At 41.1% G+C, this 24,549-nt stretch overlaps 1 protein-coding gene across 16 annotated transcripts in view; it reads left to right on the top strand.

Annotated features, from left to right (window-relative positions):
• MCTP1 (multiple C2 and transmembrane domain containing 1) overlaps positions 1-24,549 on the top strand; it is a 508,366-nt gene that overhangs the window by 459,994 nt on the left and 23,823 nt on the right. Inside the window, exon 20 of one of the 16 annotated variants that reach the window (XM_034656518.1) lies at positions 7,207-8,280. The exons of 14 other annotated variants lie outside the window; for them this stretch is intronic. In XM_034656518.1, coding sequence (XP_034512409.1) covers positions 7,207-7,236 — 30 coding nt within the window. In that variant the 3' untranslated portion in view covers positions 7,237-8,280. Of the gene's footprint in view, positions 1-4,473; positions 5,966-7,206; positions 8,281-24,549 lie in introns of those variants that run through there. One more of the 16 variants, XM_034656517.1, reaches the window with a different exon arrangement.

Here is a 24,549-nt window from a genome sequence, read left to right as displayed (position 1 = left end):
TTCACCTCTGTATGGCCCCAGTTTTCTCATCTGCCTAACGGATATAATAATAGTATTTACTTCATAGCATGGATAAAATATATTTATAGCTCTTGCCCCAAGGCTCCATAAATGTTATCCCTAACAGGAGACCACTTACAATTTTTATATTTATTTTAATATAATACTTAAGGATTCTGAAATTGGGGAAACACTGTTTTGATAAAATATTTTAAATATTCCTCATTCTTCAAAATCAGGTTTCAGGGTACAGGGCTGCATATATCTTAAGTGCTGGGAGGTGCCACCAAATAAGACACCCCTGTGGGTATCTTGACCAGTCATCCATGGCAAATACTTCTGTCACTCAAAGAATTTTTTTTCTTTAGTCACTTTGATGATAAGTTGGACTAGCAAAGAATTAGATAGGCTGGTGAGAAATCTGAACTTCTTTCAAGGTTGATCTAAGTATTTAAATATGATGCGCATAACCTAATAAGACACGGATGCTCAGAATCAAAATGTAACCCTAGGTCATGACATAAGTCAAGGGCAAGAACGCTGTGGGGCCACAATTAGAGCAGAAACACGAAGGATACCTGTACTTCTTGACCTTGTAGACTCAGCTCATCTTGCAGCCTTCAGATTGCGTTGAGTGCCCCTCAATAGGCTGGCCCGTCCGCTCATGGTAGTCTGCTGGGCACAGTCAAGGTAACAGCATCACCTCTCGTATTTACTTTGCTGATAGCAGTGCTCGAGATATAGATGTGCAAGGGGATATTAACTATATTTTCCATGATATTACAAGACTATTAATAGAAGGAATGAAAGTCACAGAATAACAGTTTGCCCCACATAAATTTTATTTCCCGTCAAAGATTTGAATCAACAATGCAGAACTGACTAGGGCATGGGGCTAAGGAGGTGAGGCAGTCATGGGTTTTGTCCTGGAGCCACAAAGGATTCTTACCCCTTCTAACCATGTCAAAATGTTCCCTGGCAAATTAGGAAGCCAAATTAAAAAGTTGGCAGGGAGCCATGTACATTCCGAACCACTCTGAGGAATCTTGTCAAAGTTCTTCTGTCTTGACAATGTTTCAGGAGTTCCAAACCCTCCAAACCCTGCTTTTCAGCAAGCACTAAGTCCTAACTCTACACGTAATTGTGTCATGTGCTTAGCTGGTCTGGAAGATGCTTTCCCCTGCAAGATAAACGAGGAAACTGGCTTTAACAGTTCCTATAATTTTAGGAGATCCAGAAGATAGAATAAAATCCACATCAGTTACATGAATCTAATCATCTGGGTCAAAATTATCTCATTTTTCAATAGCATCAGATCTGCTTTCTAGCTTCAAAAGCTCGATTTATTACAAAATAAGAATTCATTTAGTATTAAAGGCTGCTAAACAAACCAGTCAGAAGACCTGTATTCTAGATCTGCCTCTGGTGCTGTCTTGAGTAAGTGGCTTTACAAATGAATTATCTGGACCAGAGCAGAGGTTAGCAAACAGAAGTCCATGCGTCACATCCAGCCTACTGCTTGTTTTTGTAAATAAAGTTTTATTGGAACACAAGTACATCCATTCGTGTATTTAGTATCTGTGACTGTTTTCGTGCTACGACAGCAGAGTTGAGTAGTTACAGCAGAGACCATATGGCCTGTACAGCTGAAAATATTTACTATACAGCCCTTTAGAGAAAAATTTACTAACTCCTAGGTTGGAAGCTATCTATAGCCTCTCTTTCCTCGTCTGCAAAGTGGAATTATAAATAGTACCTCATAAGATTATAAGAATCAAATGATAGTTCTTAATACAATTCCTTTTTAGTAAATGTTCACTAACATAATTATATCAGTGCTAATTAAGTGGTGAGTATAATCACTATCAGAATTCTAGCAGTTTCCCACTACAGAAGAAATAGTTGTCGCCGCAGTGCTCTGAGGAAAGAACTGCATGGAAGGGAAAGAATCGCAGTCGATGCATGTGACTCTCGGACAGCNCCAGTTTCCCACTACAGAAGAATAGTTGTCTCCGCAGTGCTCTGAGGAAAGAACTGCATGGAAGGGAAAGAATCGCAGTCGATGCATGTGACTCTCGGACAGCTGGAGTAACAAAACCCAACATAGTCAAAAGATAGGCCATAGGCAAACTATATTTCTAGCCTAAAGAGTGCTAGAAACACACATTATGTAAATATCTACTTGACACTTAAGCCAACCTTTGAAGGCTATGATTAAGACTAGCCAAGAGAGGAGTTGAAGGTATTCCAAGGCAAGGGGAATTGAATGCCAAAAAGGCATGAGGAGCAGTGAGTAGAAAAATTTGGTTGGAACAAAATATTCTGATACAAGAATTTTGAGTGACAGAGCTAGGAAGGTTGTTTGGGGCCAGCTTGTAGAGTTTTGAGCACTGGAGCAAGGAATGTGGAAAGTTTTTTGTGGGTTTTTTTTTTTTTTTTATGTGCATTGAGATCCACTGATGGTCTCTGAACCTGAAAGAATTAGTATTTCTAGAATAATGTATCTTGATGGTATAGAATGCATTAGAGGACCAAGAAATAGGAAATTAACTTCATTTCATAGAGATCAATGACAGTTTTGTCTGCACTGTTGCTGTAATTTTAAGAATGTTTTATATTTGTTGTTTTTGTTTGTTCTTATATTCCTTTTCTGAAACTTCACTTAAGCCTACTTTACCTAGTGTGTTTAAAATGGAGTTGTAGCTAATGCACAAATGTAAAAATGAATTCATATTTTTTCTTTAAAAATGCTACTTAAAAAGCATTATTTTACATGTACTTCAAAAAAACATTTGCAATGTTTTCAATTTATTCAACAATACTTACTAAGGGCCTACTTCATAAAAGATAAGGGAAAATGAGTAAAACATGGGTTCTGTCTTCAATCTAGGAGGGAAATAACTGACATAAATAAATTAATACAATGCCATAAGTGATTTGAGTATTCAAAAGGAGCAAGGGGCGGGAAGGGCTCTGAAAGTGTTGTGGACACTGTTAATTGTATACCCAATGTCCATTTCCCCTTTTTTCCCCTGCTAGTAGAAGGCTGATTTTATATATAACAGCAAAGAATTGGGCTAAATATTCATTTTCTAAGGTTTCATTACCGATATGCATGGCTTTCTATAATATAGTTTTGACTAAAGATCTGGAAGAGAGCTTTGGAGATTTCTAGAAAACCTTTTTACTGTCTTGATAAAAGGGGGACAGATATTGCTGGCTCCATTCTTCCTTTTTTATCTAGTCTCGAATATGGACACAATGCCTAGGGCTGGGGCAGCCATCATACCACCATGAGGCAATTAAAAAGAAGATGATGGAATGAAAAGAGAGAAAGTTCTTGGGGCCCCAATGAAATCATTGAACATCTCGTGCAATATTTATAACCACTGACTTCTGCACTTCCTATTATATGAGGAAAATTAGTTCTATGACCTACACTGCTGTTAGTTGAATATTCTGTTGCAGACAGCTGAACGCCAGAAGATTCATTGAGGAAAGTTGATTCTATGTTTATTCACTTCTACAACTATTTATTTCTTCAACTCTTGTATTTCTTCAAGTATTTTGAAACACCTACTATGTGTCAGGCATTGTGCTGGAGGCTAGGATTACAAAATAGAATTATTCTACCCTTAATTCCGCTGTGCAAGAGTACTTGGTAATTCTGTTGAAGATACTCAGGTGAAGAACAACAGAAGGCCTCTTTTCTCTCATCTCTATCTTTCATATCACTCTCCCTGCTCTCTCTCTTTTCCCTGCAAAAAAACCCAAAAAGGGTGCCTGGGTGGCTCAGTCAGTTAAGTGTCTGCCTTGGGCTCAGGTCGTGATCCTGGCCCACAGAGCACTCTCTGAGCTCTAGCACGACGATGGGTTCTTCAGCTAGAGCATTGTAACAGACCCATTTGGGAAAAGGTTAGTTCACATGTGGGTATACTACTCCCCAAAAGAAAGATGGTCATTGAGCGAGTCCTCAAACCCGAGCCCCTAAACTCCCTCTTGAGCCTTGCCTTGGTCAGGATTGTGCAAAAAGAAATCCACAAGCACCAGATGTGGCTGGAGAACGTTTTTGTTCAACACAGGTGGGAGTATATCAGAGGAATGCTCTGGAGTCTTCCTTCTCGTCTTTTTTTTCACCATCTTAAAAGCAAAGGTTATCTGACAGGAAATGCTTTGTGTTCAGTCTCTCCTTTTGAAACTGTATTTTGGGAAATGAGTTGAACATGGTATCAAATGGTGTCAAATCTTTGAATACAATCCAATCAAGAATTAGCTTTTGGTAAGAAAATCTAATTGCTTCCGAAAGGATCATGTGGCTAAGATGTAGGGATAAAGTCAGTCACAGACTCGGGTGTGCCATTTACCAAAACTCTACTAGGATAAGCTCAACTCATCGTCCTTGCCAACACACCAGTGTCTCCTTTTGCCTTCCTCATTGCTGCTAATGCCATTATAACTGCCCTGTCACCGCAGCAGCTCAGGACCCTGAGTCCCACCAACAACGCACATTGCTTCCTTCTCCCTGCCGTCTCTGGACTCCTCTCCGCCTGGATCACGTCACTGCCACGGCCTTCAGTCAGGCCATCATGACCTCTCGCTGGAACCAGCAATGGCCTACCAACTAGTCTCTTCAACCCCAGGCTCTTGAATCCAACCCACATCTGCTTCCTGTGGCCTCTGGTGTGTAAGTTCCATGGAGCAGGGACCTTGTTTGTTTCCCTGTTCACCATTGCATTTCTAGAATGCAATACAGTGCCTAGCACATAGTTAGCTCTCGGTAAACAGTAGCTGGATGAATGTGTCATACAGAACAACCCTGATCTGATTTCGATCCCCTGCTGAACCTTATTGTCCTCATTTCCCATGATACAAAGTCCGGCCCTCCGTAGGGCGGCATTCAGGAGCTCCAGAACTTGGGTCACAGTCTGACATTCCTGTATTCATCCCTCTACGTTCCATCATCTACTCTCTGTTCCAACCAAACCAGGTGATATTGCTTTTCCAAGACAGGATCTTTCTGCCTCCTTCCAGTGTGTGAGCCTTCGCTCCCTCTCCCTGGAATACCTGAAAAGCCCTGGAGGCCATCCCTGCTAGTCCAAGTCCTAAATCCTACCTCTCTCCCTTGAGAACTTTCCTTCATGAAGGCTTTTCTAAAAATAATAATAAACATGTCAGTTTTTTGGAGAGCTTACTTTGTGCTAGCTCACATTTCCTTCTCACAAAACCCTGGGAGGCAGATGTATTTATCCCCAGTTTAAAGATAGCAACACTGAAACTCGGAGCCATTTTAAGGATTTGCCTGAGTTTGCACAGCACAGGCAGGGTAGGATTTGAATCCAGTGCTAAAGCCTGTCCCTTAACCCTGCCTGCTATCATCCCGTCATCCACCGTAATTGCTCTTTGTGCATTTTGGGGACAGTGAAGCTACAAACTGGCAGCCGAGGAGATGAATCTAGCTATGGACAGGATTTGAAAACTATCTTCAAAAATGAGAAGATCAGAAATTTTGGATTTTGAACTTCTCTTGAAAATGAGGAAGTTCTGGCAACACTGGGTGTGCATTCCCACGTGGCCATGATCCAGGGGAGCTGTGTCACAGATGCCCCTCCACATGGGACTTGGACTCTCACCTTGTCTGGCCGAAGCAGGCATTTGAGTTTGTGTCTCTGATAGCACTTCGTTGGCACCTGTCATAAAGCATTTTTCAAATGCTCCCTTAACTCATTCCACCTTTCTGAGGCTGCAGACTTTCCCCTTTATTTCTGTCTTCTTTACTCTGTATTTTCTTTCTCTAGTGTGAAATCAGTGCTTGGCATGTTGTGGACCCTCAATTATCTTTTTATTAAATTGAATATAGGTAAGTTTGGAGGTTTGCTAATAAGCCCAACTTTGAATACTTCTCTAAATACAGCTTGTGAGGATACAGATGTAGTGATCCGAAAGGGCACCTGCACCCCAATGTTCATAGCAGCAATGTCCACAATAGCCAAACTGTGGAAGGGGCCGAGATGTCCTTTGACAGATGAATGGATAAAGAAGATTTGGTTCATATATACAATGGAATATTACTCAGCCATCAGAAAGGATGAATACTTACCATTTACATTGATGTGGATGGAACTGGAGGGTATTATGCTGAGCGAAATAAGTCAATCAGAGAGAAACAATTATCATATTGTTTCACTCATATGTGGAGTATAAGAAACAGCACAGAGGATCCTAGGGGAAGGCAGGGAAAACTGAATGGGAAGTCATCAGAGAGGGAGAAAAGCCATGAGAGGCTCTTAGCTCTAAGAAATAAACTGAGAGTTGTGGAAAGGGAGGTGGGTGGGGGGATGGGGTAATTGGTTGATGGGCATTAAGGAGGGCACATGATGTAATGAGTACTGGGTGTTATATGCAACTGATGAATTACTGAACTCTACGTCTGAAATCAATGATGTACTCTATGTTGGCTAGTTGAATCTAAATTAAAAAAAATAAATACAGCTTTTGGTTTAATTTTAGTATAGCCAGCTCTCACTTTGTCCCATTCATAGAAAAGTAGTAGGAGTGAAAAACCACAGAATAATCTCTGAGGTTTTTTGCTTGATGTTTGTCTGCTTTTTACATTGGATTACCTTGATGTTTTCATTAGATTCTCATTAGATATTTGCTCCTACTCATGCTCGTTGGTAGATGAAATCATTTTGCTTTCCCTGGAAAGTCATCCTGCTTCCACCAGTTAGCCACGTCCTCCCCCTTCTAGGCCTCTAGTGCAGAATTTCTCGGATGGAATCCTAAGGATTTGTTTAGCAGCCTGTTCTCTTCCCAGCGGGGACTGAGTACTATTCATCTTCATACCTCTCGTATTCAGCGTACTGCCTGGCATATAATAGGTGTTCAATACGGTTTCATTGAATTATTGCCTGAAGTATGTGCACAATAGATAAGTGATCTCAACTGAAGTTTCTTAAGTCTGACATGAAGAGACATTGGCACTACCGCAAGTTAATCAATGGTATTGATAATTTAATATAGTATTTCCCTTTATACTTCCTTCCAGTTAGAAATTTTAACGCTAAGTTCTTAAACACCAAAGGGATATGTTGTTGTGGAGTTCTCGGTAAAATCAAGAGGCTTCAGAATTTGCTTATTCTTTCTTCTTTTGAAGCGGTTTTAACAGGCATTTAACAGTTCATTAGCCTGTGCTTTTCTCTACCACAGCCTTCGGGGGCCAGCCCTGAGACCCCGTAGAGGGCCTGCATGTTTGATCTGTCAGCCGCTACAGTTCCTGGCCCAGCTCTGACTTCACTGACCAAAGCAAATGACAGCCATGGTACTCCATTTTCTTAATATCACCAGCCCCAAGAAATTAAAAGCTAGTGAAAATATTTGACACGAATAAAAAAGAAAAAAAAAAGACATACCTTCTTTTTTCTTATCTTCTGTTGGGCTACAGTGGAAGTGTTCCACTTTTCATGGGTTTCACTCTGATATTTTACTGCCTTATGGACACTCAAGATTTTGCCTTGAACTCTGCAGCTTACATGATGTCATTTGAACGTTCTGGAAATAAGGGTTAACATTGGTGGACTATTGCTGTGTGGGCCAAACCCTGGGACAGGCATCCTAACTGGATCGTTATATCTGGTCCTTATGAGAACCCTAAGGAATGGGTATCCCTATTGACCCAGATCTTGCATTTGAGGAAACCGAGGTTTAAGTGGGTTAAAGAACTCAAAGTCTCACGTGGTAAAACCACAGAGTGGAATTCCAGTTCAAGCCATGCAAACATTTGCTCCCCTGCTCCCCCAGCATTCTTTTCTCACAGGCAGCTTTGCAGAAATTCCCCATCCAGAAAATGCTGGTGGCCCTCGCTAGAGAAGTTCCTAACTAGGTGACATGGGCTGCTATTACTCAACGCTTATCGAAGTACATGAGAGGAAGCTAAGCACGAGTTACATCCATTTTTAAATTAGGCACAGAGAGGCATTAGCAAAGTCTTCAAGCTTGCGTGATTTCCCTTGTATCGTCATTCTCAAGCATTTGAGGACACCTTCATGTACAGGTTGTTCAGCTCCTCAGACTGAAGCCCTATGGACTTTGCATAAAAATTGCCAAGATATCAAGAATAACCTCTTCATTTATATTAAAACTATGGAATCCAACAGACAGCATTTCTACCACATAGAGCCATGCCAGATATGCTCCCAAAGGGCAGCTTGTTCACTGGGAAAACCTGACTCAGCAGGTTTAAATTATTCCTTTTGAACCACTTAACTTTTGAATTTCCTCGTTCAGTGGCTTAAACTTGACTTTAAAACTGCATGCACTCAAAACATTTGCATTTAATTGCAGCGGTGGAATGTTTTCCTGTTGCCATCTGAAACATATTCATTATCAGTGTCAGGCTTACATTGAGAGAGTTTGGTTATTTATATCTAAAAAATCAAATTCAACAAAGATAACTGAAGGCATGTAAGTTGATTTTCCTACTTTTTTATTATAAGAATATGCAGCCTGTAGACACACAAATTCAAATCCTTGGCAAATCATATTTTCAATGACTGTCTAGAGATAAATGGATATGAGTAGAGAGTTATTTTAGGAATGATAAGTCAACATGAATTTTATTTTTTGTAATGTATATACACATATATTTTCAATATGTGTATGATTCAAGAAAATATTGTGTCTGGCAAGTAATTGCTGTGGCATTTCAAGTGATAAGAGATTTGAGCCTTATAAAAATGCACTTAAAACTGTCTTAAACCTTCCTCTAAATTAAAGAACTTTAAGATCCTGTTGTACACCAATGACTCCAGGGTTAAACTGGAGGTTAGAGACGCCAGTGGGCTGGCCGTGCACTCCCTGGGTTCTCCCTTTGATTAAGACCAACACATCTTCTTATTCGAATGCCATGTCATGGAGGGCACAGGTGGCCAAGTGCAATGCCTTTTGTTATTCGAGGATATATTTAAATTAATTTAAGAACAAAGTGTTCTCCTGGATCCTCGGTTGTTGTTGCACTACTTTTAATCAGAACCAGAAGTCCTGGCTGCCTCAGGTGATGTCATGTGAATAAATGTGGATTTCATGAATCCTCTGCTCTGTTGATCAGACCGCATTCTTGTCTAACGTGTTGGTGAAACAGTAAGTTTCTTTCTTCAAAGTGGAAGGTTGCTATTGAAGATTGATGTATTTTAAAGATGGATAGTGACCTTGGAAAGGTATTCATAAATCACAACTGACCTGCAAATACAAAGTGAAATGAATAAATGAGACAAATCCTTCCCGATAGGAGCCCTATCTTTACCTTAAATACCCACATCATCAAAGAAGAGCTGTTCTCTTGGCCAAAATTACTAGGAAGCATCATGCCAGTTCCCCTCCTCACTGAAAATGCAGATAGACTGACACGAAGGTGCCTCTGCTGTTGAAAAGATCGCAGGTGTTTTAACTCGCAAAAGATGACAGGGTGATCAGAAGCCACACCTGGGAGTCATCTGGAGCCTAACAGATCAGAATAATGACATGCTAGTAAGAATTGGTGGACGCAACCTTCGGTATTTATTGAGCGTTGGGCTCTTCCCTGGGCTGGGGGCAGTGGGAGAATGGGGTATTTAAAATCACAAAAGAACAATCTCTGCTTGCAAGATGTTTCTGAAGTCAGTAGAGAAACTGTCTACTAGTCCTTAGATATAATGGACACTAATAAGAGGGCAGCAAAAACCAATCAAAGGGAAACCTCAGGCCACAGACGATCATTCTTAAAATTCATCACGGAAGAGATGAATGGACTGCAGTCATGAAGAAGGGCTTTTTGCCAGCATGGGGCTTTGACCTAAATCTTGAACGAATGGGTAGGAATTCTCCAGGTAGAGGGGAGGGAGGAAGGAGGCCTCAGGTGGTGAGTTCAGGAAGGGGACAGGCTGGAAGCTTCATGTGTGCTCACGGAGCAGTCACACTTGAACCGCTTGCTGGAATTCACCTTGCTGAGCAAGTTCAACATCAGGCACTTTGCAACAGCCCAGGTGCTTCTACTGGATGTATTACAGAGGATTTTGTTCATATTTCTTAAGCAGAGGAATGCTATAAAGGGCAGTGTTTTAAAGGAGTAGGAGAATTCGGTCAGGTGGCTAGTACCATGATGCCAGGATAAGGTGAGCATTGTCTGGTCTAGACCGTGCAGCGGGGACTGAAGAAGGGATAAGAAGAGAAGTTACTCTGCACAACTGCCAGGGGCTAAAACATCATACATGACTTGGAAAAGGGAAGTTATCTGTAAAGTTTCTGATGTTATCCATGAGCCAGATTCGCACAAGATACTGTTTTAAGCGTAAGGTGCCTGCAGTTTGCCAAACGTGCCGCTAGGTGGTGAACGTGCATTATTCGTGGCTTTAGTTTAGCCGCTGGCTTCTCTTCTGGAGAAAGGGGTTTAGCTAATTTTGAGAATTCAAGTTCTAATTGAGTTAAATTAGATTTCTATTAGTGAAATATAACTTTATAACTTATATATCTGGTTATTAATCGATAGAGGAAATTGAAATATTACTCAGTGGTGGTTACGTCAAGCATATAACCACCTGTGTACAAAATTGAAGCTATCGGAATAAAACTCCTACAAGGATTCCCCATTATACTTTAATTTTTCTTATTAGTTGCCCACTCGGAAAACTTCCTCGTTTAGTATTCAAATAGCAGCAAGTTATCTTTGGTAATGAATGACATCAAAATATTTGGGTGTTTAGTGATTTGGAAATCATTCCCCATTCTAATATCTGAGCTGACTGCTCTGGGTTGCAATCTATTTCTTCCTCCTTAGCAGTTACTAATGTGTTACACAATGCCCTTATCTGTCAGTGCTTCTGCTCTTACCAGGAAGCTCGGTGAGAATGTATGTCACTTCCACTGTTTCCTTCAAGATGTTTTACTGACTGTAAGCATCAGGAGGGCAGGGGCCATATTTATTGGGCTAACACTCATCCCAGTGCCTAGTTCGGTGTACACCCTCAGGGAGTTAATGAACTTTTTCTGCTAGTTGAAAAAATAATGCAATGGCCTTTCCACCTGATCTCTGTAAGTCAAATACAACTGCATAGTATATTGTTGCCAATGATACAATCAGATTTTACCTGTGTTACTTTATGAGAACAATTTAAAAGAAGTTCACACAAAGATTTTCATGTATCCTTTGTTTCTTGCAATGTTTCATTTAAAATATTCACATGGACACACACGTGTGTGTGTGTGTATGTTGAAGAGTCCTGTTACTTTGGCATTAATCTTTCTAGATTAACAGATTAACTCAACAAGATTATNTTTACCTGTGTTACTTTACGAGAACAATTTAAAAGAAGTTCACACAAAGATTTTCATGTATCCTTTGTTTCTTGCAATGTTCACATGGACACACACGTGTGTGTGTGTGTATGTGTATGTTGAAGAGTCCTGTTACTTTGGCATTAATCTTTCTAGATTAACAGATTAACTCAACAAGATTATGACTTTGTTATGCTTAATTCTCAGGGTAACCTGTATTTCTATTGCTTATCTTTACAAATGTGGGAACACATCTCACAATGGGACAGAATATTTGGATTTGAGATTGTGCTTCCCCAGCAGTATTGCAAGTGGTAATAATAGTGATTTCTTGAATATTTAGGATATGTCACTGAATATTTGCAATGATCAGTGTTATGAGCCTGATTTTCTAGCTAAAGAAGCTAAAGCTCAGATGGGGTCAATTGGATACACAGGGCCACAGAGTTAGCAAACCAGGGTCCAACCCTGGAGCTGTTTGGCAGCATCAGCCCTTATACTTCACCAGGATGTGATCTGCTTCCTGTCTCTACTACTGTGTGGAATTTTCCTGCTTGAAAACCCACCCAAAGCAATAAAAAAGAAACATACTTCTTCAAACATACTTACGGGGTTAAATACCTTGGACATAATATGTAAATAATATTAAAATCTCTTTCAGTTTCCTTTTGGTGGAAATTGCCATTTAGCAAGAAAAACTCTACTTACTAGTAGTTTGGAAGTTATTCCTGACCCTCTTCTGCAAAATATTCAACTGGTCTGGCCATTTGTATAGCCACAGGGGAACGGTCCTCTTGTTTAATATCTCCTATGGACTCAATATCCTATAAATCAAAGTAGTGACCACTTAATTAAAAACATAATGTAAACAAATACTTGTTTAAAAAAGCAGTTGTTTTTTAAACTTGTTTTAAAAAAGTTTAGGGGCGCCTGGGTGGCACAGCGGTTAAGCGTTTGCCTTCGGCTCAGGGCGTGATCCCGGCGTTATGGGATCGAGCCCCACATCAGGCTCCTCTGCTATGAGCCTGCTTCTTCCTCTCCCACTCCCCCCTGCTTGTGTTCCCTCTCTCGCTGGCTGTCTCTATCTCTGTCAAATAAATAAATAAAATTTAAAAAAAAAATAAAAAAAATAAAAAAGTTTAAAAGCTGACACGCTGGGGCCCCCACAGCAGCCAGTCTGGGTCTCCAGACAGTCTTGGAAACACAGGGAAGAGAGGAAGCACATCTTTGACACAGCCTGGCAAGGAATTGGGCACATCTATGTCTTCCTGGTGGGAGTGGAAGGCGTACAATCTCTTTTGGAAGGCGATTTGGCAGTAGGTATCAAAATTACAAAAACACAAATCCTGTGCCCAAACAATTCCATTTTTAGAAGTTCATCCTCCAGATACACTTTACACAGGTGTAAAGTGATCATGTACATAAGGTATTCTTTGCTTTTACTTCCTTATAATAGCAGAATGTTGTTAAAGAGCCTAAGCATCATGCATGGGCTCACTGAATCATTATATTGCACTCCGGAACTACATGTTAATTATATTTTAATTAAAAAAAAGCAGCCTAAGCAATCATTAAAGAAAAACTGATCAAATAGATTATAGTACATCAATACAATGAACTATCATGCAGCTGTAAGAGTGAGGAAGTTTTTGGACTGATAAGAAACAGTTGTGTGCGTGTGTGTGTGTATTTTATTTTTAAGTAGGAAAAAAGGGCATGGCGATGTTATGAGAAGGCACTATTTATGTCTTAAGAAAAAAGGGAAGCAGGGGTGCCCGGCTGGTTCCGTCAGTAAAGCATACAACTCTTAATCTCGAAGTCATAAGTTCAAGCCTCACGTTGGGTGTGGAGATCACTTAAAAATAGAATCCTTAAGGAAAAAAAAAAAGGAAAACAAATAATACACGCACCTATTCACGACTTTATTTGCCTGACTATGCATATAATAATCTCTAGAAGAATATACAAGAAATTGATAACATTGGTAAATGTCCAGGGACAGGAACGAACTGGCTGGGAGCCAGGGAGTAAAAGAGAGGCCTTTCTGTATGTTTGAACATGTATTCACTATCTTTAAAAACCTTATATTTTAATTCTAAAACCTTTTAAAAACATGTATACCTTCTAATCCTGCATTTCAAGTTCTAGGACATTATCTTGAGGATACTGTAAAAAAGGTACCAAAGACTTATGTCCAAAGATGTTCTGTTCATCACTATTTATAATGGTAAAATTGAGAGGGTATTCAGTAAAATGTTTTTCATTTGGAAATTTAAAGCAGGAAATAAATACATCAGTGTGCACACTGCACACCTCCTATGTAAAGTGCAACTCATTTTTATGTTTATCATCATGGATTAAGAGCAATCTGTCTTGTTCATTGGATCCACAACATCTGAAAACAATGCTTGACACGTCACAATCATGTAGTTAATAATTACAGAAAAAGTAATAGAGAAAAAGACTGACAGGATATATTCTTAAATGTGGACAATGTTTACCTTTTTTATTTTCTTCTATGATTTTTATTTTCCAAGTTTTATTTTCCAAGTTTTATTTTCCAAGTTTTCCACAATGAACATGTACTGTTTTTGTGATTGGAAAGAGGGACAATGAGTGTGGTAAGACTGCATCCCAAAAAGAAATTCATATTTTTCATGACATGTCTATCAATGGAGGAATGAACAGCTATTTAAATGAGTACTAGGGAGTGTTTGTATTCACTCAGCAGTGCTTACAGAAATTCTGGAAAGGATTGTAGTGGTGTGTAAGTGGCAGCTGGTACATTTAGTGAGTATTGGAGGTACATGAGGGGATAATTTGAATGCTAATTACAATAGCACTCTGCACTTAGGAGGGATCACAGAATTGGGGCTGGAGTTATTTGACTGAACAGAGTTATATACGCATTAAGATCTCTTCTGTAACATTAGACGTGATTCTCTTTATTCCCCTGTTTTGGACTAGAGGCACATCTGGGTTCTGGTCCCCACTCAGCCACTTACACATTCTGTGATCTTTCTAAGATTATCTAACTCCACCTGCAAGATGAGGCTAAGAGCGTGGTCTTTGCTGGATTGCTCGTGAAGTGAGTTAGGAGGTGAGCTCAGTTAGACTCTCTGGATGCCTCCCTCCTCTTTTTCTTCTCCCACATTTGTCAGTGTGTCTGCGTGTGAATGGAGAGCAAAAAGTTGGTTTAGATGGGGAAGGGACTTAATTTTTAAGCAAACATTCTACTTAATCCTAAGGTTGCTCCTTTACAATAGGAATCATCCCATTTCACTCATGAGGGAGGGTTGCCGGGGAAGCTGTGACCATCCTAAGGTCCTAGTGATTAGCACCTATGATATGCTGACACACAGTACACACAGAGCTTTTCTATGACCTCTAGAATTTGTTCTAAGGAAAGAAGATGGAAATCCTCTATTGATCGTATTGCTGTGCCTGAGGACACAGGAGAACTTATTACATTAGTATGGGTTTTGGATGTTTGCCTAAAGCCACAAACCTTTTGATGTCCACCTTCTAGCCCTGAGAAATTCCTCATCACTCATATAATTCCTGCAAATAGGATAAAGCAGGATTTTTAATGGAAAATTCTCTGCTCCTTCTTGCTCTCCAACTTCAATTGCCATAGAAATTTTTTATGAAATACTAATTTCACAAAATAATTTTCCATTGTGTGTTCCAAATAATTTTAACACCCTCTAACACAAGGCACTTGCTTAAATAACAAAATAGTTGAGAATGATCAAAACTTCCTATCTGGGATAGATAAAATTACTCTGTAAGTAATTAAGTAAAATTCAACTTCAAATGTTATAGGTATAAAATGTTAATATATAAAAACCATTGTGTAAACCGTACCTAGATGATTTGACTAACTTTTTAATGTTGATTAACTTTCTTAAGCTGATTGTCTACTCAGGAGAAATATACAAACATAGATGGACGAATGTTTTAAAAGCTGGCAGAAAAAAAAATCATAACAATCAGCAATGTAAAAAATACTGTCAACAGATCCTTTCTGTAATGTGATAACACTACCTTTTACTATTTCTTGAGACCTTGTTTCTCAAAATGTAGAGTATTAGTAACTTCACACTCGCCCCCTCCCCCCGCTGAGCTGGTGAAACGCAGGATGCTTGCCACTAGGGGGCTCTTCCACAAAATGACCTTCCGTTGCTCCCTGGCATCACTAATATTTTTAAATTGGTATCGTTGGTTACCTCTGCTAAGTTAAAAGAAATAAATGCCCATTCACTTAAAAAAAAGTGTTTTAAAGATTCTCACAAATAGAAAAACAAGAATGCAGAAATTGGAAGGAAAATTTCAGCATTTGGACTAACCAAGTGAATAATCAATTCTTTGAAAAATCAATTAATTACTCATGTTGTCTGTTGCCCCCAGCTCTCTGTCTGTCTGGAGAATGCTCCTTCTATTTGTATTTCTGCATCGCAGCAGTTTGGCTCAGATGAATTTTCTAATTCATAATACTGGTAGATGTGCCAAAAAGTCACACAAACCAGAAGGTTAAAAATAATTTCTATCAACTCCGCATAGTGTGTTTGAGGAAGAGCAGATTGTTGTAACTCTCATGCTTACAATCAGAACACATTCATAAACAGAGGCATTTAAATGTTTGTGTATATCCGATATCCTAGAAACATGAAAAATCAGGTAGGAACAGTCAACACGTATTATCCTCTATCTTCCACCACTCGGTGAGAGGAGCAAAAATGGTAGTAGTAATATGAAAGTGATAAATAAGTCACGTTTTTGAGAACTCACCGTATCTCAAGCAGCAGGCAAAATGCTTAGCAAATTCAGGATTAATTTACGGTATTAGGGTCAGAACAATTTTAAATTCATCTAAGTATGTGGAGATTTATTAAGCTCTGCAAGAAAACATACCAAAAATGATTTTCTTTGTCCTCCTGAAATGTGTCCTCAAAGAAAAAACCGCAAGTCAGTTCACTCCCCATGGCCTTGCCACCGTGCCCCGATTCCCTCCTATTGGAGGTTCCCTTCTTACTTTGTGACGTGGGTACTTGACTTTATTTTGGTCAAGTTCTGCACTTAGGTGTGTTTGTGCGGCTGGAGCTGCTAATGTTAACCGTAGTCCAGAACTCAGGATTTCTGACTCTGTGGCTCAGGTCCCCACATGTGGCAAGCATCGATTTCTAATTCCCTTCTGAAACCTTTGGGAGTGGGGGTTGGCAGGGAACAGCAGAGGATGTCGCGGGATGACAGGAGAGCGCCGCCGCTGTCGGGGCAGCTGGCAGGAGCACAATTGGGAGGTGCCCAGGGAGCTGTTCCCTCTACAAGGGATGGCTTGGAAACCTGCCTCTGGGTCCCTGTCTGTGTGCGGGGCCTCCTCTGGCCCCAGCTCTTGCCAGGTTACAGCGAAAAGGATTCCTTCTTACTTGATGCCTGGAGTTCTGGCATAAACGAGGCTGGGCTGAAAGGTTCTCTCAGAATTTTGACTTGACGGATGTTTGGTTAAAGAGCCAGGACAAGGATCACAGAGGTTCCTTAAACTCGAGCATCTTGTGGTGGGATGATAGTAACTGTTTTTGTTTGTTTTTCTTTGCCATGAGCAATTAGATGCAAATGGATCGAGGGGGCCACAAAGATCCCTTATGCCAACAGCAAACACCTCCCTGACAGACAATGTGAGAGACCGGTTTTCTGCCCTCATTCCAGCATCATGAAACCAACCTCAATTACCTCTGACCTGGCTAAGTTCTAAATTGTTTCTAGATTGTTTATCCAGTTACTTAGCCACGAATGTCTTTGGTCTCCCTTAGAAATCAAAAGAGCCCGAAATAGGAAGCAGGAATCGGTGAGAAAGAAACCAAAATAGCTTCTTGTCCTCCGGTGCCAGCTTTGGGCGTGGGTATAGGCTGGACCACAGGTCTGCTGGGGCAGGGCCCGGAGAGGTTGTCTTTGTCCAGAAGAAGGGTCGAAGGGTCTTTTTTTTTTTTTTTCCTTTTAGGAGCAACATGCCTGTTAAACACAATTCTGGTTAAGATGTTTTAACAGTAAGTTATGTGACATCTTTTTAAGCTTTATAAAAAGGAGCTAAATGAAAGAGTGTCTAGGCAAGCTGGGAAAATTCTTAATTTTATTAAAGCAGTGAAAGAGAATGAAATGCAAAACCAATAGCAAGTAGGACAGGGCAGAGCTCCTGTAAATCACCCTCGCAGGCCTGTGAACAGACCCGAGAACATGGCCAATGTCTTTGCCAGTGACAAGGCGGTTTCACACCTGCTACTGGCTTCACCAGCCCCTGCTCGCTCCCAGCCAATGATTTTGCCTCTTGCGTCATTGAGAAAACAGAAGCCATCAGGAACTTGCACATCTTCAGGTTTCTCTTCTGCCAAATCTAAGACCTAGTTCATCTAAACCGCTCTCCTGCCTTCGCTGTCGTCACTGGGGGAAAAGTGTCCCTGCTTCTCCCCGGCACTTCCCAAACTCTGTCCCACCTCTTCCCAGACACACAGCTCTCTAAGGTAGTGCCCCTTTCTGCCCCATCGCTTTCTCCTCTGCCCTCAGTCATTCCAAGAAAAGTAAATACACTGTAGTGTCGCCCTTCTCAAACTTCAACACGCATATGCCCTGGGGATCTTGTTAAAATGCAGATCATTATTGGAGGGGTCAGGCTCTATTTTCCATATTTAAATAAACAATCCCCTCTTTTAACTTCCCGTCCCTGCTCTCCACCCTTCCCTACCCCCCTTTTCTTTTCTTTTCTTTTTTATTTTTTTGGCACTCTTTACAGCAATGCTTAGTGAGAGAGGAGGCTGCAGGCAATGTGTCCAGTTTTCCCTGAAATTCTCTGCTCAGTCTACCCAAAGCTTCTACTCCCACCACCGCGCTGCCCATGTTCTCGTCCATGAGCTCCACCTGCCAAATCCGCTGGCACTTTTGACCTCACAGCAGAGTTTCAGAGAGGTTACCTTTCCCTCCTTCTTAAAACATTTGACTTCGGTGATGCCTCTTCCTAAGTTTTCTTCCACCTCAGTCTTTTCCAGTATTCTTAGCTGGCTCCTCCTCATTCGTTGTGCCTTGGGGCTCCTTTCTACCCCCCCGCCCCGTGTATTCTTTGCCCAAGTGACTCCTTCTATTCACCTGCCTTTAAGGACCTCCTAAATGCCAAGGGCTTTTACATCTGTATCTCCAGCTCTGTCTCCTATACCCATCTGCCTAGCAACATCCCCCCTGGATGGCCAGGAGACAGCTCATCCTTTCTCACGGCGCTAAGGCAGCTCTTCAGCTACTCTTCGCCCACACTCGTTCTTTCTCTACTCTCCTGTAGCTCAGTAGAACCAGCATTCGTTTACCTAGTAGTTCAAGCCAAAAATGTAGGCAGTTCTTTGTATTGGAGGTGAGAAAAAGAGAAATCACTCTATTCACTTGTCTATGGTGACTCTTCTTACAGAACATTCTACATATGTCCAGTGTGGTCTAAGCTATCATCTCTCGTCGATTACCACAATGACCTGTTCTCTTTTCTTTGACAATACATTTTGCCTAACTGGCTTTTAAAAATGTCAACTAGATCATGTTATTCCCCTGGTTGGAGCACTCCACCACCTTCCCATCACACTTGTAATAAAATCCGCACTCTTGATTCTGGTTTACAAGGCCCTCTGGCCCTGCCACTCCTCCGACCTCTTTCTGTGCCGCTCACCCCTGCACCTGGCTGCTGTGTTCTGGCATTTTTTCTCCCAGAGAGCATTCTCATTACCTGTACCAGGACCCCTGAACTTCTCCTCGGCATGTGGACCTTGTTCTAAGTATTGCCTCTTGGCTTCCAGGCTGAGCCCCACCCACCTTTCTCCTTCAAGCCACATTTCCCAGCTCCCTGACAATGGCTTTTGGGGGATTTGCCCAATAGGAGATGGTGGAAGGAGGGAAGAAGGAATGGACAGTGTCTTTCACTATGTCTCTCTCCTCGTTCTCCTCCCCTTTGTGCTTGCCTTTCTTCACTCCCCCATCCCACTTCTGCCTCTGGGGGCATTTTCCATCAGTGACTGGGTGCTCATTCCCTGCAGTGGTTTAGCTCCCCACCACACAGAGGCCGCTCTCCTCCTCTGTCATCACAAATGCAGCCCTGTCCATGGCTCCAGCTTCTGCCGCGGTCAGTCTGTGTGGTCCAGGCGCTGGGCCGCGGGAACATCACCTCCTCTGGTAGTGGCTTCCTGCGTTGCTAATGTCTGTCACTCTGTCTCTCAGTTCTTCCGACACCACTGTAGTCACATCACGGTGTTAAACTCATTTGTGTGAAATACGTACGGTCGTTTCTGCCTTCCTGACCAAAACAGTTCTGAGCTCTAACGTTCATCCCAGAGCACCCCTCCCTGACCCCTGGGTCACTCTCCAGCACACGCACCTGTTCTTTTCATTTTCAGCTTTTTTCTTTTTGTGGTGCTGTCCCCAGAGCCTAGAATGTGCTTGTTACGTAGGTGGCATTCGTGAGTATTTATTGAATAAATGAATAAGAAGAATGGACTTAGATTTGGCTAAACCTAACATAGCTTAAATGGGGAGGTGATGTGAATGAATGGTAATCAGACTTCTAAATACAGAATGCACGAAAAAGAAAGGAATATGAGAGAAAGAGAGAAAATTTAGGCAAAAATGGAAAATGTTACCCTTTGGCAAGAGAGACAATTAGTAGGGAAAAGAAAACATATTTATTTTTTGTATCTACTAATGTGCCAGTTGCTTTATATACATGATCTCATTCTGTTCCCGCATCAGCACTATTGGGGAGAGACATTATGTCCATTTTACTGTTGGGAAAACTGAGCATCAGAGAGGTGAACTTATACAAAATCACAAGGCTGTGAAATGTACAACATGATTCAAGCCCACAGTCTGTCTGAGTCGGACCAGCGGAGGAAGGTACATCATAGTTTCAATCCGTGACCATCCTACTTCTATTTTAAATGCACAAGATTTAAATGCAGATATGTAAACTATTTCTGAAGCGTTTATTTTATCTTATTAAACCCCATGGCCATCCCCTGTGAAAGAATTTGAGATATTTTTCAAATCGATTCCCAAGTTTTTCTTGCCTTTCCTACTCCCTCCCCCTTCTCCCTAAATGAATGGGAAGGCAAGCCATGATCCACACCACTAACTAAATAAAAATATTGCCATCTGCTCAGTAAAGTGGGCCTTTGGCATTTTCTTCCAGGTTGACCTCAGAATGAGCCTGTTTTAGTGATTTAGTCTGTAGTAGGGAAGGGGTTTAGGGGGTAGGCTCACCCCATATATCAGCAGCATCCCATAGAGCATGGAGTTGTTATTCAGGCATGTGCTCCATATGGCATCAATAGACAAAGATGGCCCAGTTCCCTTCAAATTCACCAGGACTTTATTTGTACCATTGCCTCTGTTTTGTCGAATTTCACTGAAGAGCCCCGTTATCTCCTTAATGGGGACAAGCGAATTCTCAGTCTTGTCCTTGCTTTCCTACATTATGCCAAGGTCCAAAAATGGTGGGTGCCGTTGTTCTATGTGGCGTATAGGGAAACTGAGGGAGAAAAGCCCAAAATTGTCAAGCAAATAGTTTTTTCCAAATAATAATTTCCCTTGTGTGGTTGAACCAAGTATTTTAACGTGACTCTGACATTGCTTTTTCCCTGAGCCATTCTTAAAACTTCTTCCTATCCCCAAACATCATGCTCTCAGAACCCTGATAACTTACAGCAAACAAACAAATCATGGAAATTAAATAGCAATAAAACTGTTGTTGGATTCATATAAAAAATATTATCCAGTATTTAAATGGCTATTATTTACAGAAACTTGGCAATGGTACCATACAAATAATGAAATTGATTCCAGTTACGGTCCATCTTTGTTTGGAAAGGAAATACCAGTAGTGTTTGAAAAATGGATTATTAAAGACCTTGGTTTGCTGAAGGTGGCTCATATGTTCTATTTGCTAACACAGCATCTTGTTGGGGGGGAAAAATAATAAGTGCAGCTTTTCCCTACCCCAGATTATTTTCACTCCAGATCTTTAGAGCAGGAAATAAAAAACAGCTAATGGTTCATGGGGCATGTGGAATTAGTTTAAGCAAAGCCGAACCCTGGTCTTGCTGACCGCCTCCTCTTTCCTGTGCTGTTTTGTCTATGCCGGCCTTCGAGTATGTCAACAAATCTCTTTTAAGCTCTGATGGGAAAGAAAGGATGGTGACTCTCTCTCTTTCTGTAAGGGTGTAATTTACAACAGATGTGCTTTTTTAGAAAGGTACAAGTTTGTCTTGTAAAATATTTGTAAAGAAAAATAGCCTCCGGATTTCACAAAGTAATCCTTACTTAGCTTTGGAGATGTCACAAAGAGCATTGTTTTTATAATACTAATATAATTCTTTTCTCACACAATTTGATTATAACTCAAGATTAGGTTTTGGGAAGAGCCAAGTGAAAATATGTAAAACAGTGTAGTGAAGAAATACCATATGTGAATTGATGGCTTTTTGACAGTGACCTGAAAGGAGCCCAATTTCAGTCAGGAGACATGGGTTAAAGTCCTAGGAACTCTTTTTAACTAATAATGAGATCTCAACTTCTCTAAGCCTCAGTTTGCTTATCTGTAAAATGGGGGATCCACTTGCCCCTGCCATCCAAGTGGGAAGATAAATGTAAAATGTTTACTAAACCTTAAAGTCCTACATAAAAGTAAAGGAGTATTTTCATAACAAATCTATTCAAGAAAAAAATCTTTGTGTTTCCACACCTTTATGTATATGCCTTTTTGTATACGTAATAAAAGGACATTTTAAATTATTATGAAGAGCTGTACTGGTAGGTCGATTAGCAACAAAACCTTGTGCTGTTTAAGATAAAGTAGTAAATTCTGACCCTGATTGAGCCATGAGGGTCGTTGAAGAACCAATCACTGATTCTAGTGGAAGTTTTACCTGCATAAACACTGACAGATAAAAATCATGTGATAAAAAAGGCATGTGTCCTGCATGGCTATGGCTAGCTTTGGTCTTTGGAGGACGCACATCTTTCAGGGAATGGGAAATACTGTAAACCGGTGAACTTTCTGCTAATTTTTCAAATCCGACATCTTTGAAGAGAACAGATATGGCTGGAAGCTCCAGAGAGGAGTGAGCAGAGAATGGGATAGAAGTTTGTGTTGGGGTGCGAGGCAGCTGGGCTTTAGTTTCCTCATGGAGGGGATGAGAATAGTAATACCCATCATCCTCGTGTGACTGTTGTAAGGACTTTGCAGGGTGACCCGTTTAAGATAATCTATGGTTTTATGAGATGATTTGTACAAACACAGGAGTCCCAAAATATATCATAAAGAAGGGAGAAAATTCTGTCATCTTTATTAAAATTTAATACAATTTAACATTTGAAAGTTTTATGGTATTTTCTTTGTCAGGTTCTTCAAATTGGTAATAATATTAATGACTCACATGAACTGAGCACTTCCTTTGTTCTAGACAAGAGTGGTAAAGGCTTTAAGTGGATTAAATTTATTTAATTCTATCTTTAACCATCATGAAAGTAGGTTCCATCATTACCCCCATTTTACAGATGAAGGTAAGTAAATTGCTCACAAGCACATCACTAAGGAAATACTGGAGGTAGGATTTGAACCAGGCTTAGCAATGGAGCCAGTGAGAAGTCTAATCTACATCAGATTGGGGGCCAGTAGAATAAAAGAGAGCTTGTAGCCTTCTCTGAATTCTCAGCTGCCCTCTCATCTGTGCATTTGAATTCCAACGTTATTGAAACACACATTTGAAAATAAACCATTTGAAAAGAGATTTTTTAAACACACACACATGTATACCCCACTTTTCCATTACAAGTTAAGATAAAGACAATCCAGCCCAGCATTTGCTGTTTGGATTCAGAAACAAGCAGGATGCTTCTGTTCCCTGTCGTCACTTACACTCCCACCACGGAACCCATACGCAGAGCAGGAGAAATTCCATCCACCAGCCAGGTCCTCACATTAGCTTTCAAGGGGCTCTGAGGGGCAGAAGCGATTCCACAGCCCTTATCTTCTTGGAAGAACGGCTAGTTTGGAACCAAAGGAGATTGTAGGACACATTTTATTTAACCGTTTTTTTTTGGGGGGGCGGTTTCTTTGTTTTGTGTCATTGTTTTTCATGGAGGTCTAAGGACAGGTCATGGGCCACTGTAATCCTGAGCGTGTGTTCACATTTTCAAAACCTTTCCACAATCTGTTGGTTTCGACTTTACAGAAAAACCCCCTGAGGACTACAAATTCTTCTCTCAAAACTTGTGTTGTACTGTCCTGGGTGGAAAGTATATTTTGTCGCTTATTTTCCTGTTGGGTTACTTGGGGATAGCAACCTCGAAGCTTCTGATGTGGCTTCCGTCAAGGTGGGCCTGGAGCCAGGCCTTCTGGCCCTTTCACCGGGAGCTCGTCTGAAAGCGGAACTTCCCATGGGACCAGAGCCTGAGATGGGGTAATCTATGAAGCCACTCTCTGGAAGTGCACTTCCTGCCTACTGGCAAGGACTTAAGTCAAAGGTTTTGAGATTGATATATAGTCCTAATCTTTTAAGAGCTTTCAAGCACTAACAGGACAGTTAGAAGGAATTTTCTTAAATCATTAGGAAGAGGGAGATTGCAGGTCCCTTAAGGCCCGCTGTTGAGGGGCTGGGGTAGCAAGCAGTTGGGCTCCAGGCACGTCTCCCTCCTGACAGCAGGTGCACGCACATCCCTGGGTGCGTTCTGTGAGCTGTATTTACGGTTACATTGAATGGAATTGAAACCTGGACATATGGACTTCAACAAATAATGATTTCTGTTTAATTGGGAGTTAACACAATCGACAGGTTGTGTTTGTGCTGTGGTTTTATGTCATTTTTGTTGGTGATCGAAGGTATTTCCCTTCCTTTCTTCATGTTCGCCCCCGAGCTCTTGGTCCCCTCACTCCAGCCTCCTTCAGGGCCTTGGTGTATCTCTGAGTCTCTCCTCTTTCTCTCTCTCTTTTTTTTTTTTTTTTTAAATATTTTATTTATTTATTTGACAGCCAGCCAGCGAGAGAGAGAACACAAGTAGGGGGAGTGGGAGAGGAAGAAGCAGGCTCCCAGCGGAGCAGGGACCCCGGTGTGGGGCTGGATCCCGAAACACTGGGATCATGCCCTGAGCCAAAGGCAGACGTTTAAATGACTGAGCCACCCAGGCGCCCCCCTCCTCTTCTTCCTCTTGCCCTCGGTCTCCTTCTGT

This window comes from Ailuropoda melanoleuca, chromosome 3 (genome assembly GCF_002007445.2).
Source record: "Ailuropoda melanoleuca isolate Jingjing chromosome 3, ASM200744v2, whole genome shotgun sequence".
Taxonomy (NCBI): Eukaryota; Metazoa; Chordata; class Mammalia; order Carnivora; family Ursidae; genus Ailuropoda; species Ailuropoda melanoleuca.
The sequence above is the reverse complement of the archived record's forward strand: the minus strand, read 5'-3'. Positions and strand labels throughout refer to the sequence as shown.